The sequence below is a fragment of the Phalacrocorax aristotelis genome, chromosome 9 (assembly GCF_949628215.1).
Source record: "Phalacrocorax aristotelis chromosome 9, bGulAri2.1, whole genome shotgun sequence".
In the NCBI taxonomy this organism is placed as follows: domain Eukaryota; kingdom Metazoa; phylum Chordata; class Aves; order Suliformes; family Phalacrocoracidae; genus Phalacrocorax; species Phalacrocorax aristotelis.
In genome coordinates, this window is record NC_134284.1 from 15381725 (window position 1) to 15396970 (window position 15246).

The 15246-nt window shown below is 40.3% G+C and overlaps 1 protein-coding gene across 1 annotated transcript in view; it reads left to right on the plus strand.

The window, feature by feature from the left end:
• Positions 1-11832, plus strand: part of TSHR (thyroid stimulating hormone receptor) — a 60118-nt gene extending 48286 nt beyond the window's left edge. Inside the window, exons 7-9 of the mRNA XM_075104424.1 lie at positions 485-562; positions 5806-5994; positions 7240-11832. Coding sequence (XP_074960525.1) covers positions 485-562; positions 5806-5994; positions 7240-8647 — 1675 coding nt within the window. The 3' untranslated portion in view covers positions 8648-11832. The remainder of the gene's footprint in view (positions 1-484; positions 563-5805; positions 5995-7239) is intronic.
• Positions 11833-15246: the final 3414 nt, after the last annotated feature.

Below are 15246 nucleotides of genomic sequence, written 5' to 3' on the forward strand. Positions count from 1 at the left end.
TTTTCTCCCTAGTCTTTCCACAAAAAACATAAGTTCTATTAGGCCACTGAGAACAAAAGTCTTGGACAGAAATGCATAGCCTCTCTAAAGCAACTTGGAACTTGACTGAATTACCTGTAAAAAAAATCCATGTATTTATAAGTTTCTCAGATGACAGTTTCAGACCATGGTAAACAGGAATACAGCTTAAAAAAAAAAATAAATCAAGATTAATTCTAGATTAGTTACTTCTAAATCTAAAAACACAGAACTGAATTTAACATTGATTGCTTTACTTGGGCTATGTTAATTCTTTGAGTGTTCAGTAACCTTGCATTGCCTGTCTTTAATCATGCACCTTTACCTCAACTCTGTAAATTCCCTACTTTCTGAATCCTTATATATATTGCTTTTGTAAATCCATATAGCCAAGTAAACTGAAGAGATGCTTCTTTAACCTACGGATAACTATTTCCAAATCCCTGTGTTTTGTTCGTTTCTGCAGCTATCTGCACAAGAACAAATACCTGGAAGTTATCAATGATGATGCGTTTCTGGGAGTGCACAGTGGACCAACTCTACTGTGAGTAGGAGAAAATGAAGTGGAGAAAGCTTTAAAAACAATACTATTTTAGGTTGCACTTTCTTTCCAACCATTATTAGTAGCAGAGCAACAGGGATAGGAATTGCATGTTTACAGAAAGTATATCAGCAACAAAAGCTGTGCTTTAGGAAATTAATTTAAGAAATGCTTGCATCTTACAGTAGAAATACTGTTCATACAAATTTTTATTCTGAAAGATTCTGTACTGCAATCTGTCTTATAACTGTACAACTGTAGTACAACTGTAAAACAAACTAAGGACTCCAGTAGCACACATGTAAAGGAAATCGAAACAGATTAAAAAATAATTTTAGACAGAATAAGGCTACTTCCGGTGCTGAGTTTTCTTCTTTCTTATGTAATTTGGCTTCCAGTCTGATTTGACTGGAGGACTGATTAGTCCTCCAAAGAACGCTTCACTAAAATTAGGAATCATAATACAGAATGGAACAAAAAATGGCAGCACTCTTCTGCTCTTTAGGAAAGGCAGCATATTTGTACCGGCGTAACAGTGTATTGTTCACAGAAGGAATCCTAGTAGCTAGCTATAATAACAAAAAGATGCAAAGGACATTGGTTTTCTCCCGTATCTTTCCAACTCCAGAAAATCAGGCTGCTACCAATGACATAGCAACCTACAGTAGAAGCTGTATTGGTCATAACCACTTTATGCTATGAAGAGTTGCGTCCCTGCTGTGCAAAGCTGCAACAGACCAAACCAAGCCCCAGAAAAACAAGTGATGCAACAACAACAATTGCTTACCACCAACTGACCAATGCCCAGCCAGTCCCCGAGCAACAGCAGCCCTGGCAAACTTCCACCCAGTTTTTATTGCTGAGCATAACGTGATATGGTCTGGGATATCCCTTTGGTTGGTTTGGGTCAGCTGTCCCGGCTGTGTCCCCTCCCAGCTTCTTGTGCACCCCCAGCTCCTCGCTGGTGGGGTGGGGGGAGGAGCAGAAAAGGCCTTGACTCTGCGTAAGCCCTGCTCAGCAGTAACTAAAGCATCCCTGTTTTACACACATTGTTTTCATTCACAAATCCAAAACACAGCCCCATCAAAGCTGCTATGAAGAAATTTTCTATGCCAGCCAAAACCAGTACAGAAGGGTGCAACTTATTATTAATTTTTAATTTAATTTTAATGTAATTTTAATAGCAGCTTCAGGGACTTCTGTCACCCATGGATACCCAGTAATTGTTCTGCATTTGTTAAGTAGGAAGGGTTTGCTACAAAGCGAGATATCTTTCAACAAAATTTAGAGCAGAATCCTTCCACCTGAACAGAGCTCTTATTTGACGTTCAGGAATCTAGAACTATTTTAGCAGGAACAAAATAGTTTCTGAAACTCCCACATATGCACTGCCTTAAGAAGGCTGAAGTCAAAATGAATGAAAATTGAGTGGAACCCTACTATTTATTGTTGTGTCATGTCAATGGCCAGTAACATCTCCCACAGGAGACAGAAATGTGCTTGTAATTGGTGCTTTGTTACACACCCCCCACTGTACTGTCAAGACATACTAATGAGTTAATTATAGAGAGACCAGAGATTTATGAATTCCCATAACAGCCTCAGAAGTCTGACCAATACGGCCCTTCCGTATCCCCCTTGGGCAGTGTAAATGACTTGCCTTATTTTAATAAATAATTTGTTATGTCACTTTTGGTTCAGGCATCTAGCTGTTGTTAGCTGGCATGGGAATTTGTGGACATTAATTCTTTGAAAAAAAAAAAAGTTCCACTTCCAATACTGAAAACTAACTCTATGGAAAACAATTGCCAGAGGATAAATATTCCTTTTTCTATGGCAGTGAATGGCATTGCTTACAGTGGAAGCAGTATTCAAAAAAAAAAAACAAACCACCAAACAAACAAAAAACCCCAAACAACAAACATTTATGGAGCGCCAAAAAGGGACTCTGTCTCTAGAGTTCCCTTTATACACTCTTGAAGTGAGATAAGAATTTACAGTTGATGGAACCTCTGCCCTGCAGTTCTACCATTTACTGTTTTTTTTTTCTGATCAGGATTTCAGCAACTTAAAGGTTGAAATACTGACCTTGGATCCACACTAATGGGGTAATTTTCTTACATTTTGGCTTTAAAGAAAATCAGTGAGAAAGATTTGACCTCAAAGGATTGTGCCTGGCTACATGTATGTTGTGTGAGTTTGGCCATGCTCTCAGACCTCCTAGCTGGATAGTATATGTAAGTAGGTATTAAAAGCTTAGGTAATTTGTTTTTTAAATTTGCAGCTTACAGTAGCAGAGGGAGTGGGGAGTGTGATCCCTGAATAAAGGAGAATAGATGCCAATAATTCGAATTCCTTTGTCACTGCTGTATATTCACATGTATGCGGATGTATACATAGATTGCTCCCTTTAGAAAACTATTGTAACAATATAGTGACAGTACACTGCTCTTCACCTGAAAATGAAGTGTTGGCTAGGATTCAGCAACTCAGCGGACCTGATTTACTAAATACAGCAACAAGAGCTGCTGCCTAGAGCACAAGTTCATCAGAGTACAACAAAAATATAATCAGGCTTATTGTTGAATGAGCTTTTGCAAAACATACAATCTAAATTCAAAACATTACTAACTTTTGCACAAGATACACGTGAGTAATTAGTTATCATTAGAAAGCAGAAATGCTCTGTAAAGCATTATTTTCAAATCTAGGAAAGGGTCCTACGTCAGGAGGTTCTGTTCTGTTCCTGCCACTGGCCACAAGCAAGTCTAAAGTCACTTCAGTTTGAGACAGATCCCCTCTGGACAAGTCTATCAGACCTCTTGCCCCTTCTCCTGTGTTTCTTTAAGTGAGCCAGCTATAGCTTAGCAGTAGTAGCAAGACGCTCTTCTGTGCAATGTAAACATCGCTGTGTTTAAATAACATCTTAGTTATCAATCTTATTAGATATTAATGATGCTGACATAAGTGCAGTCAGCTCCCATTTTTCTGAGAAGCCCAAAATCAAGACTGATCGTACAATGATACAGAAGAAATCAATTAGGAAAGTGTGTCTTCTGTACGAATGCAGGCACAGTTACTATAGCCTGGCAAGCTGCAGTTTGGATTCACATTGCTCTGAAGATTAGTAATTATTATTTAAAACCTTTCCAATCCTATCCTTGCTAGTTTGAAGGCAGCTGCTGTGCTGCTTGAAGTAGATTGTGAATCTGATTAGATAATCGTTAAGACTGGATTTGCAAGGTAAAAAAATTCCTGTCAATGCCACGCTTTCCTCTGGCCAGTTGACACACACTTTGTTGCTAACCACGTGCAGGCCTAGGTAGGGTACCTAAGAAATTATCTTCCACTGGGAGAGAAACTGTCACCAGACTCCCCGGAGGCTTTTCCTTTTGCAATCACAGTGGTACAGAGAGGTCACACGGCCTCTCAGTGGCAGACACCATACCATCAGCTTAGGGACTTCCCAGTCTGGGGATTTTGGAAATTTCCAAACTTATGAGCAATTGTGCTTAATAAGGCCCGTGGACAGGACCAACCATCTGTTGCTAGCCCTGCAACGAGATTAATCCTGAGTCAGCTAGAATTTCAAGGCAGCTGTGCCTGTACCTTCTCACCAAGCTCCCCAAGTTTAACACAGTTTTTGAAAATAAAAACTGCAATACTTTTTGAAAATAAAACCTGCAATCCCTAACTGCTTAAATACACACATACGTAAGAGACTTCAAAGGATTCAGTAAGATAGAGCAGAAATGACATGGTCTTACAACTAACTCTTCCAAGCCCTTCTCACTGACCAGATCTTTCTTTCAGACTTTTTAACATCACTTCATAACACTCTTTGAGTTGCTGCAGACTTTGCATGTTCCTTGCTGCTCCCTGGGAGGTTGTTTCCACCACCTGAGTCCTGGGGCTGGCTGCTCCCTTCTGCTCGCAGCTCTCCAGGAGCTGTGGCTCCCTTCCCTGCACACCCAGGGCCCCAGAGAGACCTTGTCCCCCCAGATGTTCCTCCTGACCCAGTTGTTTCTGATGGGAATGTGACACGACTGTCAATAAAACCAAAACAAAAAGGGATATTATCCTTCTTACCTGGTAATTGGCTTGCACGATGAACCACGGAACCGACTCTCACAGTTTAATGATGCAATTTTGTGGAAAGATGATACCTTCTCTCATTTTTAAGTCTCTTACCTCACATTCTTAGGTGCCCCAAAACTCATCTCACAAGAATGAATAATCATTCCCAATCACCTTCTTTACATTATGCATGGCATCTGTAGTCTCCTACTGCTTCCACTCCGAGCTTTTCCCAGGAGAAAAGTCCCAAGTGTTTCAGAAGCAATTTGTTTAAAGCATAAAATGAGCAATAATCTTCTTTTAGGTGCAAGAAACCAGCCAGTGGGTGAGACTTCTAGACAGATAAGAACAGTACTCTTGGGAAACAATGCATAGATAAAAGCTGAATTATTTATTATTAGGGTGTTCATGATAAAAGTGCTCAAATGGTGTTCCTACACTAGAACCTTTTTTACAGGTTTACTTCTTTACAGAGTACAGCTCTGAGAAAACATCTTGACTTCAAGCATCTGTAGAGGAGATTGTGGGACAAAGCAAAACATGAGTGGAAAACTCTAGAAGGATCAGATGCCATTCACCTGTCAGTTCTAAAGGAAATCCAACTCCCTCACAAATGGTGCGACATATCTGCTGAGTTGGACTCAGTACCAGAGAAACAGAAAGCAGCAAACATAATACTAAATTTTCTGAGAGTTTCAGGGTGGACCGAGATAGGTTTTAATTTCAGTTTAGGAAGAACATTGTTTTAGTAATTACAATGCTTTCTACTGAAGTATCCCAGTAGGTTAAAATGAGTCTAAAGAAGTCTAAAGGAAAATAGCTTTTCCAGTAGATTATGTTATTTCTTTAAAGAATTTTTAAAATGGTTTTTGTATATGGTTGTCTTTAAAGGTGTAATTTTAAAAGTCCTGGTATTTCCTTATCATCCACATTCTGCACTATGAGGCAATAAAGACAGGAGCTTTTAACCACAGAGAAACTCACAGGAGGAATTCATATCCTGCTTGAATTTGAATGGTATCAGAACCTAGCAGAGTGATATGAAATCCCCACCTCCCCTGGATTTGACTTTTGCTGTAGAATTCTATGAAACTCCTAAATTACTGAGAGAATCTGAAAAAACTCTGATCTGGATATTCTGACATTTGTCTTTTTCTTCCTTTGCCTAGGGATGTCTCCAGAACAGCTGTTGCTAACCTTCCAGCCAAAGGACTGGAAAGCCTTAAAGAACTAATGGCCAAAAATACGTGGACTTTAAAGAAATTACCAGCTGTAAAGATATTTCTTCAGCTAATGCGAGCTGACCTATCATATCCAAGTCACTGCTGTGCTTTCAAGAGCTGGAAAAAAAACAGCGGGTGAGTTTCACTAATTTGTAGGACCTTTTGCAACAGCTCCTCCTTTTGTCGAGCCCAGAATTAAAGGGAAGGAAAAGAAAAGGGTAATATGCTATAACACAGAACAGGCTGTAGCAAGACCTGGAAAAAGAGGTTTTGGAGGGGTTGTAGCCTCATGTCTCGTGTTCTAACTGAAAAGCTTAAAATAAATAATTCTGTAATAACCTTGTAGACAGATAATTTCAAATTCCATTTTGGCAGTATTTCCAGCCTCCCATCAGAAGAGGTGAGCATAGCTTTTAGAAAGAAAAAAAGTACATTTATAGATGTCCTGATGCAACATAGCAACTCATCTGCTGGGGGGAGGGAGGTGGGATGACTTACTGTGATTAGCAGCAGAGTTTTACTGCAGAATACAAATCCATTGTAAATTTCTCCAAAGTTTACTAAGGTTTAGAGGATTCTTATCCAGGCCAGTCCTTGATTTCGGAAGGCAGCCCCAGTCTTCAGTATTGCCATATTTGTAGTTGGAATACACAGCATATTACAAATATACTGTGATAAGTACATGAATTATTCAGTAATAAACTCACAGAGGAACAACATTCACAATTACAATGGACTAGGAAAGTGAGGACAGAAATAAAACAGAGGAGTGGAGAGATTCAAAACCTGGACAGGAAGAATGTGCAGAAAGAACCCAGCACAATCTAATGACTGAAAGAAGCAAGTATTTACGTGTCTATCAGTAGAGGTGAAAATTTCTCAGACTGAACTGTATGCAATCTCAAATTGTAAGCAATGTTGAGTTCTGCACATCTGGAAATAAGAAATGTGACAGTGGATCACAGTGATCAAAAAATTTTATGCCAAATTGCAATTTTTTTCCTAGTAAAAGTATGAACAATTTTTGACTACAAATACCGGTGCATCACACCATGAGGTACAGGATTCCCAAAAACTACACTGCTAGCTGTAGATCCCAAGAAGGAAGAGGGATTACGGATGCTGAACAAACCAAATTACTACTGGGGATAGCTGAGAGCAACAGAGAAAGGGAAAATGTAGTTTTAAAAAAAAAAAGCACAGAAACGCTCAAGCTTATTGTTCACTAAACATTCTGTTAACAGAAATGTATCCAATCACATTTTTATAGCTACGTTTTCATTCAAGGTGATTTGCTTTTGAAGTGTTCCCTTTGTTTACTCGCTGTACTCCAGTCAGACTGTAAATGCCAGAGGTGATTTCCCCCCTCTACTCTTTCAGAATCCTGGAGTACCTGACATGTAACCAGAGTGACAGCCACAGCTTTCATAAAAGATCAGTCAAAGCTCTCAGAGGTCCGTTTTTCAAAGATTATGCACAAGAATACACAGACCACACCGATACGGTGTATGACAAAAACACCAAGTTCATGAATTTTCATGAAAATTCCAATTATTACATTTTTTTGGAAGAGCACGGAGAAGGTAATCTTGGGTTTGGCCAAGAGCTCAAGAACCCTCAGATGGAAGACATCCAGACCTTTGACAGTCATTATGACTACCCTGTCTGCGGCAGCAATGAAGATGTAATGTGCACTCCAGAGCCTGATGAGTTTAATCCCTGTGAGGATATAATGGGATATCAATTTCTGAGGATTGTGGTGTGGTTTGTGAACCTGCTGGCCATCCTAGGTAACATTTTCGTCCTTTTCATCCTTCTCACCAGCCATTATAAACTGACTGTACCACGCTTTCTGATGTGTAATTTGGCCTTTGCTGATTTTTGCATGGGGTTATACCTCCTCCTGATCGCTTCAGTGGACCTCTACACCAGGTCAGAGTACTACAACCATGCTATAGAGTGGCAGACTGGGCCTGGTTGCAACACAGCTGGCTTTTTCACAGTCTTTGCTAGTGAACTTTCTGTATACACACTGACTGTGATCACCCTGGAGCGCTGGTACGCCATCACTTTTGCCATGCACCCAGATCGAAAGATTCGCCTCCGGCATGCCTTGGTTATCATGCTGGGAGGGTGGCTCTCATGCTTTCTTCTTGCCCTTTTGCCACTGGTTGGTGTCAGCAGCTATAGCAAAGTCAGCATCTGCTTGCCTATGGACACTGAAACACCAGTGGCTGAAGCCTACGTTGTCTTCGTTTTAATATGTAACATCATTGCTTTTGTCATCATTTGTGCCTGCTACATAAAAATCTATGTAACTGTGCGAAACCCTCAGTACAAGTCAGGGGACAAAGACACCAAAATTGCCAAGCGGATGGCTGTGTTGATTTTCACTGACTTTCTGTGCATGGCTCCCATCTCTTTCCATGCTTTATCTGCAATCGTGAACAAACCGTTAATAACTGTCACCAATTCCAAGATTTTGCTGGTACTCTTCTACCCACTCAATTCTTGTGCCAACCCCTTTCTTTATGCTATTTTCACTAAAGCTTTCCAAAGAGATGTGTTTATCCTGCTAAGCAAGTTTGGTATATGCGAGCATCAGGCCCAAGTCTACAGAGGTCAGACAATCTCAGCCAAAAACAGCAGCGGCTCTTATGGGCAGAGAATTAGCCGAGGGATAGGTCAGGTTCTTACGAGCATTCAAGACCCAGTCAACGATTACCTTCCTGCCGTGACAATGCAGAACCAAATTCTTGTGGAAGAATACAAGCAAACTGAGCTATAATAACCCAAAGTATAATAGGTACTACCTGGTGAAGAGGTAGTCATGCATACAGTGAATCAAGAGGGAAGGTAACATATTCTCTACATCCTTTTTCCCTAGCCTGTCCTTTGTGATGTCTGGAAGTACCTCCAGAGTGGTCTTCTGTTAGACAAGTCACTCATTTGAACCTTTTGTCTCACACTCCTACCAGGGCAGGTCAAAAGGTACTGTTCTGATGATAATGCTGGAAGTAAGTGTGAATGCTCTATCTAAATAGGAAAACTATTATATATAAATGCAGCAAACATGAAATACACCCGCATCTAAAAAATTTAAGGAAGCAGAAGACGAAGCATAAAACTTGGGAGTACTTTTACACCTAAAAAAAGGACATAAATTTTATAATTAAAATGATATTTTAAAAAAAAAGGTTGAAGCTCTCAAATACCAACTGCCTATGTGTCAAAAGGTTCAATTGGTTTTCTAATAGCCAATTTCTAAAACTTCCACCAGGGCCTAAAAATGGAACAGATCCCCTCTGCTTCACCATCCCGACCTAAAATGCAGCTAGCCTTTTGTTTGCAGTTCTGGTGTAGTTCGGTGAGTTGGGTAAAGAAGCCTCTTCGTATTGCCTTTATAGCAGTAAAAGGCAAATGTCATTGATTTTGCGGCTATTTAAGATAACAGGTAAGAAACATTAGGGCATTTGTCTTTGTGTGCTGTAAAAATTCCCTTACAATCACTCTCTCACTTTTTGATAAACCTACTTAGGGGATGGTTTAGTTTGAACTTATTTTGAAGACAAGTCTACCCAGTCAAGTTAATGATGTGGGGGTGTTTTTTTTTTTGATGGCTGAAACTTACTATTGTACCAAATTTTCTCCCAGTTATCCATTCTTTACCTGACGCCAGTACTGTTTAACCTGAGCATGTTTATTACTTTGAATACCCTGTAAACTACTGCTTTCTCACCACTACTGCTACCCCCACTTACCCCTCTCTTTTGGGGCCAGAATGACTTTCCTTTTAGTACTTGCCATCTCGAGCTGCCTTAAATCTACACTTGGACAAAGGGAGTGGATCATGCCTTCAGGTTACTTCCTGCCCTACAGTTACTGAATTGAAGCCTAACCACTAGCTCCTCCAATGTGTTTTAAGAACATCTCTCCATCTTGTAGTAAGATCTGTTATCTGACTTTTGTAATGTCCGCAGTACAAGTACATAAACCGCATGGTTAGCTTCTGGTTGGCCATTGCTTATCTGTAGCTTGGACACACTCTCCACACTGTGCTTACAGAAGTCCAAGCTCAGATACAAGGAAGAACCCACAGCCTTTTGCTCCAGTGAAGTACTAAAGTGTTCTTTTGCCATACCTGCTGCTAGATGGAGCCAGACCAAGATCAACCTTGGCTGTGCTCAGTTCATCCATACACCACAAACAAATGAGCTGGGGCCTGGCTCTCTACATCTCCTGCAGACGTCAGTACTCAGGGTAGGAGCTGCTCTACACCAGCTTGCTTGTTAACATTTGTGTGGCCTAAGTGGCTGGTTTTGACAGCAGGGTCAGCTGTCTGGTAGATAAGCAGGATAACAGCTGTTCTCGGCCAACTGTAGAGACTAGCTCTGTAGGACTGCTACCGAGATTGCCACTGATCATTTCACTCATCTATTTGGAAGGCTTACCATGAGAACAGAGAATATTAGGTGAATCTTTGCCTTCAGGTAAGTATTTTAAAGCTCATTTTCTAATGAGGAACTGTAATTAAATTTAACAGACAATAGAGAACTGTTATAATGTGGGTTAGTAGCATTCCAGAAGAATGCAATGGTGGAGCCCTTCAAACTTCCAGCTACTACAGCTGGAAAGTGCATGATTGCAAATGCCATGTACATACTCCAGATTTAATCTGATTCCATATTTCTGACTATAAATGAAGTCTGCTTCAGTGAGCAGAAACAAGGGCCTACATTCACCAACGCTGAGACGGTCTCATTAAAAAAAAAAATTATTCTCTCATTGCTAACGCCATTAAAAGTCTACAATATTGCATTATAGATTAATTTAGCTGCTTATTTTGGGGAGGGGCATGCTTCCATTTTTGGTTGATTCTCAGCAAACTTTGAAACCAAAACTGCTGAAAACCATGCAAATAATAATTTATGACCTCCTCTTCTGTGATCTGGACTCTCCCAGTATTAATCAGAAATACAAAGGTAGCTTCTTAAGCATGCAGATCAGCAAAATTTCCTACTCTTGAAACATCTGAATTCGGAACACACTGGCCACGTCCAAGCCCCACACAAAATGCATTATGTTGAGATGCAGCCCCCATCCCTGGCTTCTGTCACCCTTCTGATACTGGAATAATCATTAAAGGGAGAAAAAGTTTCCCGAGTGCCTTTATTTAGTATCTCAGCAGCAGCTAAGACAATCAAGTTCTAATGGACAAACTACATTTGTGCTACAGACTTCATAGATGCTAGTGTACCAGTGGAAAAGAAAATCCAGGCTTGAATAATATTTTTCAGAAAGAGAGGAAGTTGACAGTTGGACTTGATGATCTTAGAGGTCTTTTCCAACCTTCCTGATTCTATGACTAAAACAACATTTACTTTAAAAGTGTTCTTAAAAGTAACATGGATCACTTTTTTTTACCTTAAAACAAACCAGAATATTTGTTCCATGGAAACTAGTAGGACATTGGAAAGATGTGGTATGTTGGACTGATTGCAGTATACTTTTGAATTAATACAGCTCTTTGCTGCTACTAATGGATGACGGATATACTTACACGTTATTGAACTTTATCTCCCATTGCTGCATGTATTTTTTGTCTAGTAAAAGAATTCTGTGATATTGCCTTTATGAACAAAGTTTGGTATTTCTAGTTTGTGTCTTTCGTATTTCTTCTTGTATTTAACTTGGTAAAAAAATTTTTTAAAGCTATTGGAAAGATCCAGACAATAGACTTAAAATAATGTATTTGCCAGACTTCTTGTAAATGTTTGTATCCTATAGATATTCTCTTCCATTTCTGCTCTGATCAATCCCTTCAGCCGTTTTGGGTTTTGCATATACCCTTACTTAATGCTTGCTATTTTAAATCTGCCTCAGCAAGATCTATTATTTCTGGCATTCGGTACATATTTTCACTAGAATACTTCAGAAATAATGCAGGCCATTGGAATTAAATGTTTTGTTTGAAATTGTAAGAGGCTCAGCAATTTTTTCCTATAAAAGACATTAATACTCTCTCTCTTGCACTCAACTTCATTGTTCTCCTTGGCTGGCCTACAGCCAAAAAGACTACAAATCATGATGTGGAAGTGAACAAATGGATGCTCTACAAGGTCAATACACAGAATGTTTCATCAGCAAACCCCATCAGTTCTAACTTCCTACCCCCATCCCACACCTGCCCTCCCACGCACGCACACATTGCTATGAACTGCCACAGTATCTCAAATTATTAGGTTCTCAGATTAGACAGGATACCAATCCTGTGGAAATCTGTAATTTTTGTAACTGCCTGTCCTTATTTTCCACCCTGAAAATATTGGGTAACTATTCCAAAACATGGAAAAGTCTCATCAACTGTAGCACAGGGCTTGGACCTCATTGGGACCGTCTTGAACTTACACCTTCCAAGAGCTTAACTTCTGCAGGATTAATATGAATCAACTTGAATCTTACCCTACTTTTTGGGTAGGAGATTTCTGTGCTGTCCTGATGATATGCAATGCCAAGCCTTGTATGTGTGGTCATCTGAAGTCATATCCTTACTGTTACACGTCTGCAGTTCTGTTGAAGCTCATGAAGCTTTGTTAGAGGAGGATAAGCACATTCATTTTGGTTCCCAGCTATTCACTACACAGCTGTGAGGTCTCCTCTGGCTTCTCTACTTTTCTTCTCTCTTTTAAGGAACGAAATCTGTTGTGAACATCAACTTCATTCACAACACGTATCTAAGAGCTCACTGAACAGTGAGTTTCCAAAGCAATTGGAATTGTTGGATTGTTACTTGCATACACCCTACGATACTTTTTAAGACCTACTTTGCTGCCAAGAAGCGCCTCGCTGTTGCAAACACCGAGACTGTAACTAGCTAGACTGCCAAACCCATGCTGGCTGTCTTACAGCTGAACAGCTTCAGCTGAAATGACAGCGGCTTTTATTTGAAAAGTGAAGAAAAATGACAGCACTCCCTGTCTTTTGTGAAGTCAAAGCTGCAACAAATCAAATCCAAGCAGTAATATGAGTGTCCTGGTTTCAGCTGGGATAATTTTCTTCATAGTAGCTAGAATGGGGCTGTGTTTTGGATTTGTGCTGGAAACAGCGGTGGTAATGTGGAGACATTTTAGCTGTTGCTAAGTAGCGCTTACACTGGTCAAGGACTTTTTCAGCTCCCCGTGCTCTGCCGGGGGCACAAGAAGCCGGGAGGGGACACGGGCAGGACAGCTGACCCCAACTGACCAAAGGGATATTCCACACCATATGACGTCATGCTCAGTATATAAAGTTGGGGGAAGAAGGAGGAAAGGAGGGGACATTTGGAGTGATGGCGTTTGTCTTCCCAAGTAACTGTTATGCGTGATGGAGCCCTGCTTTCCTGGAGATGGCTGAACACCTGCCTGGCCATGGGAAGGAGTGACTGAATTCCTCGTTTTGCTTTGCTTCCGCGAGCAGCTTTTGCTTTCCCTGTTAAACTGTCTTTATCCCAACCCATGAGTTGCCTCACTTTTACTCTTCTGATTCTCTCCCGCCCCACCAGGGGGGAGTGAGCGAGCAGCTGCGTGGTGCTTGGTTGCTGACTGGGGCTAATCCACGACAATGAGTTTTAACAAAGCAACTTCTCAGTGCAAATTCTGAAGCAGTGGCTGAATGTCTGTCTTCTCCACAGCTTGTTGCTGACTAGCATATGCACAAAAGCACTGAAATACCAAGCAGCATGAAGGTTGTATTTGTGCTGCATTTGCAATGCTGGTTTCAGTTGGACTGTAGCGAAAGAATTCCCTAAATCATATGTGGATTACTGCTGCTGCCTAGAGGGAGCTGTGGAAACAACACTTCAATTCTTTTTTTAGTCAGCTACAGATTACCAATTAAACCCAGCAATGATATGTCAGTATAGAGCAGCAAGCAGTATATTTTGATGAAAGGCAATTAGGAGGGGTGGCTGACACACTGGCAGATGCACCTTCCCATGAAAATTCCAGGGGGAAAAAAAGCACTTTTTAAATTCTTTACATACACTTCTCTTTCAACAACGAAATATGTTTGTACTCTTTTTTGGGTGGTTTTTTTTTTGTCTTTTTTTTAATTAAAAAAAAAAAGGCTGGCTACCTTCTTTTATCTTTATCCTATGTGCTCTCTGTTTCCTATTTCCAGATTCTCTTTACATCTCTTTCCTCTACTAGAGAAGAAACCCTATGCTCTATTTGATGAAGTACTTTCCATTTTCCACCTATTATCTGAAGTGATTTAGGCTACATGGCAACATATACAACCTCAGGGAGAAATTATAAAGCTGTTTAAGGATATGACAATGATTTAGGGCACAAAATGAAAGCCAGAAGATATTCTGAATAAACATTAACAGCAACTTGATCTGCTAAAATCAAGAACTGCTCCACTTTCCCTCTGCTCCCTCCCAAAACCAACTTAAGGTGATACGTGCAGAGGCGCCTGTGATGGGAATACACTTCTTTAGCTAACCAATTTTTAACATCAGTATCATCATCACACTTAAGCCACTTGTCAACTTTCTACACAAAGAATTTTACTAGATACTGCTTTAATGTTTTAAGATTAAAACGTATTAAAATTAGACAAATTCAGTCCACAAAAAATAGCATGTCAGAAATATTATTCCTAGCACCAATGCTGTCTTTGTTAAAAGCTCAAACAAGGTAAGCTCAGAAGGAAAGAGCTTCCATCCTGCAAAAATTTGAGTTTTCTAAAAAAGGCAACTCAAGACAGAACAAAACCTACAAGCAAAGTTTCCACAGAGTGAATTCTGTGATACATCCTTTTTAGAAACACCGTACTCCCCAGAACACATTACCTGTTGAATCCGGACAGCCCACCTGGAGTCAGCCAGTTGTCCCTCTGGGGGGAAAGGTCTGCACGAAATCCTCGGACATCGGTACAGCAGGACACACGAGGACCCCTATCTGCAGGGGCCTTGCAGCAGGATTCCTAGGAGAAACGGGAAGCTTTTGGGAAAACCAGGAAGCCAGGTGGTTTGGCAGAAAAGACTGCCTTCTTTATTTTGCTAGTCCAAACAGTTTTCTCCATCACCAGTGAGGAAGGGTTTTTCTTTACCTTGGCATTAAATCCTGCCAGCTCCAGCACTTGTAAGGCAGCATCCCAACTCTCTTGGGATTCAAACGTGTCTTCTGTTCCAGACATCTAGAGGCCTTGTCCACAGTGCAGTTCTGCTTCATTTGGCACCTCTAGCAAAGGAAAAGGATTTCTACCTTGACAGAATCAAGCGTTCACACGTAACACATTGTTTGTGTTACAAGTTTTTTTTTTTTATTATTGTTTTCACAGTTTAATGATAGTCTGTTTTGGATTTGTTATTGAAATATCCAAATTAAACACTCACTGTTTTTA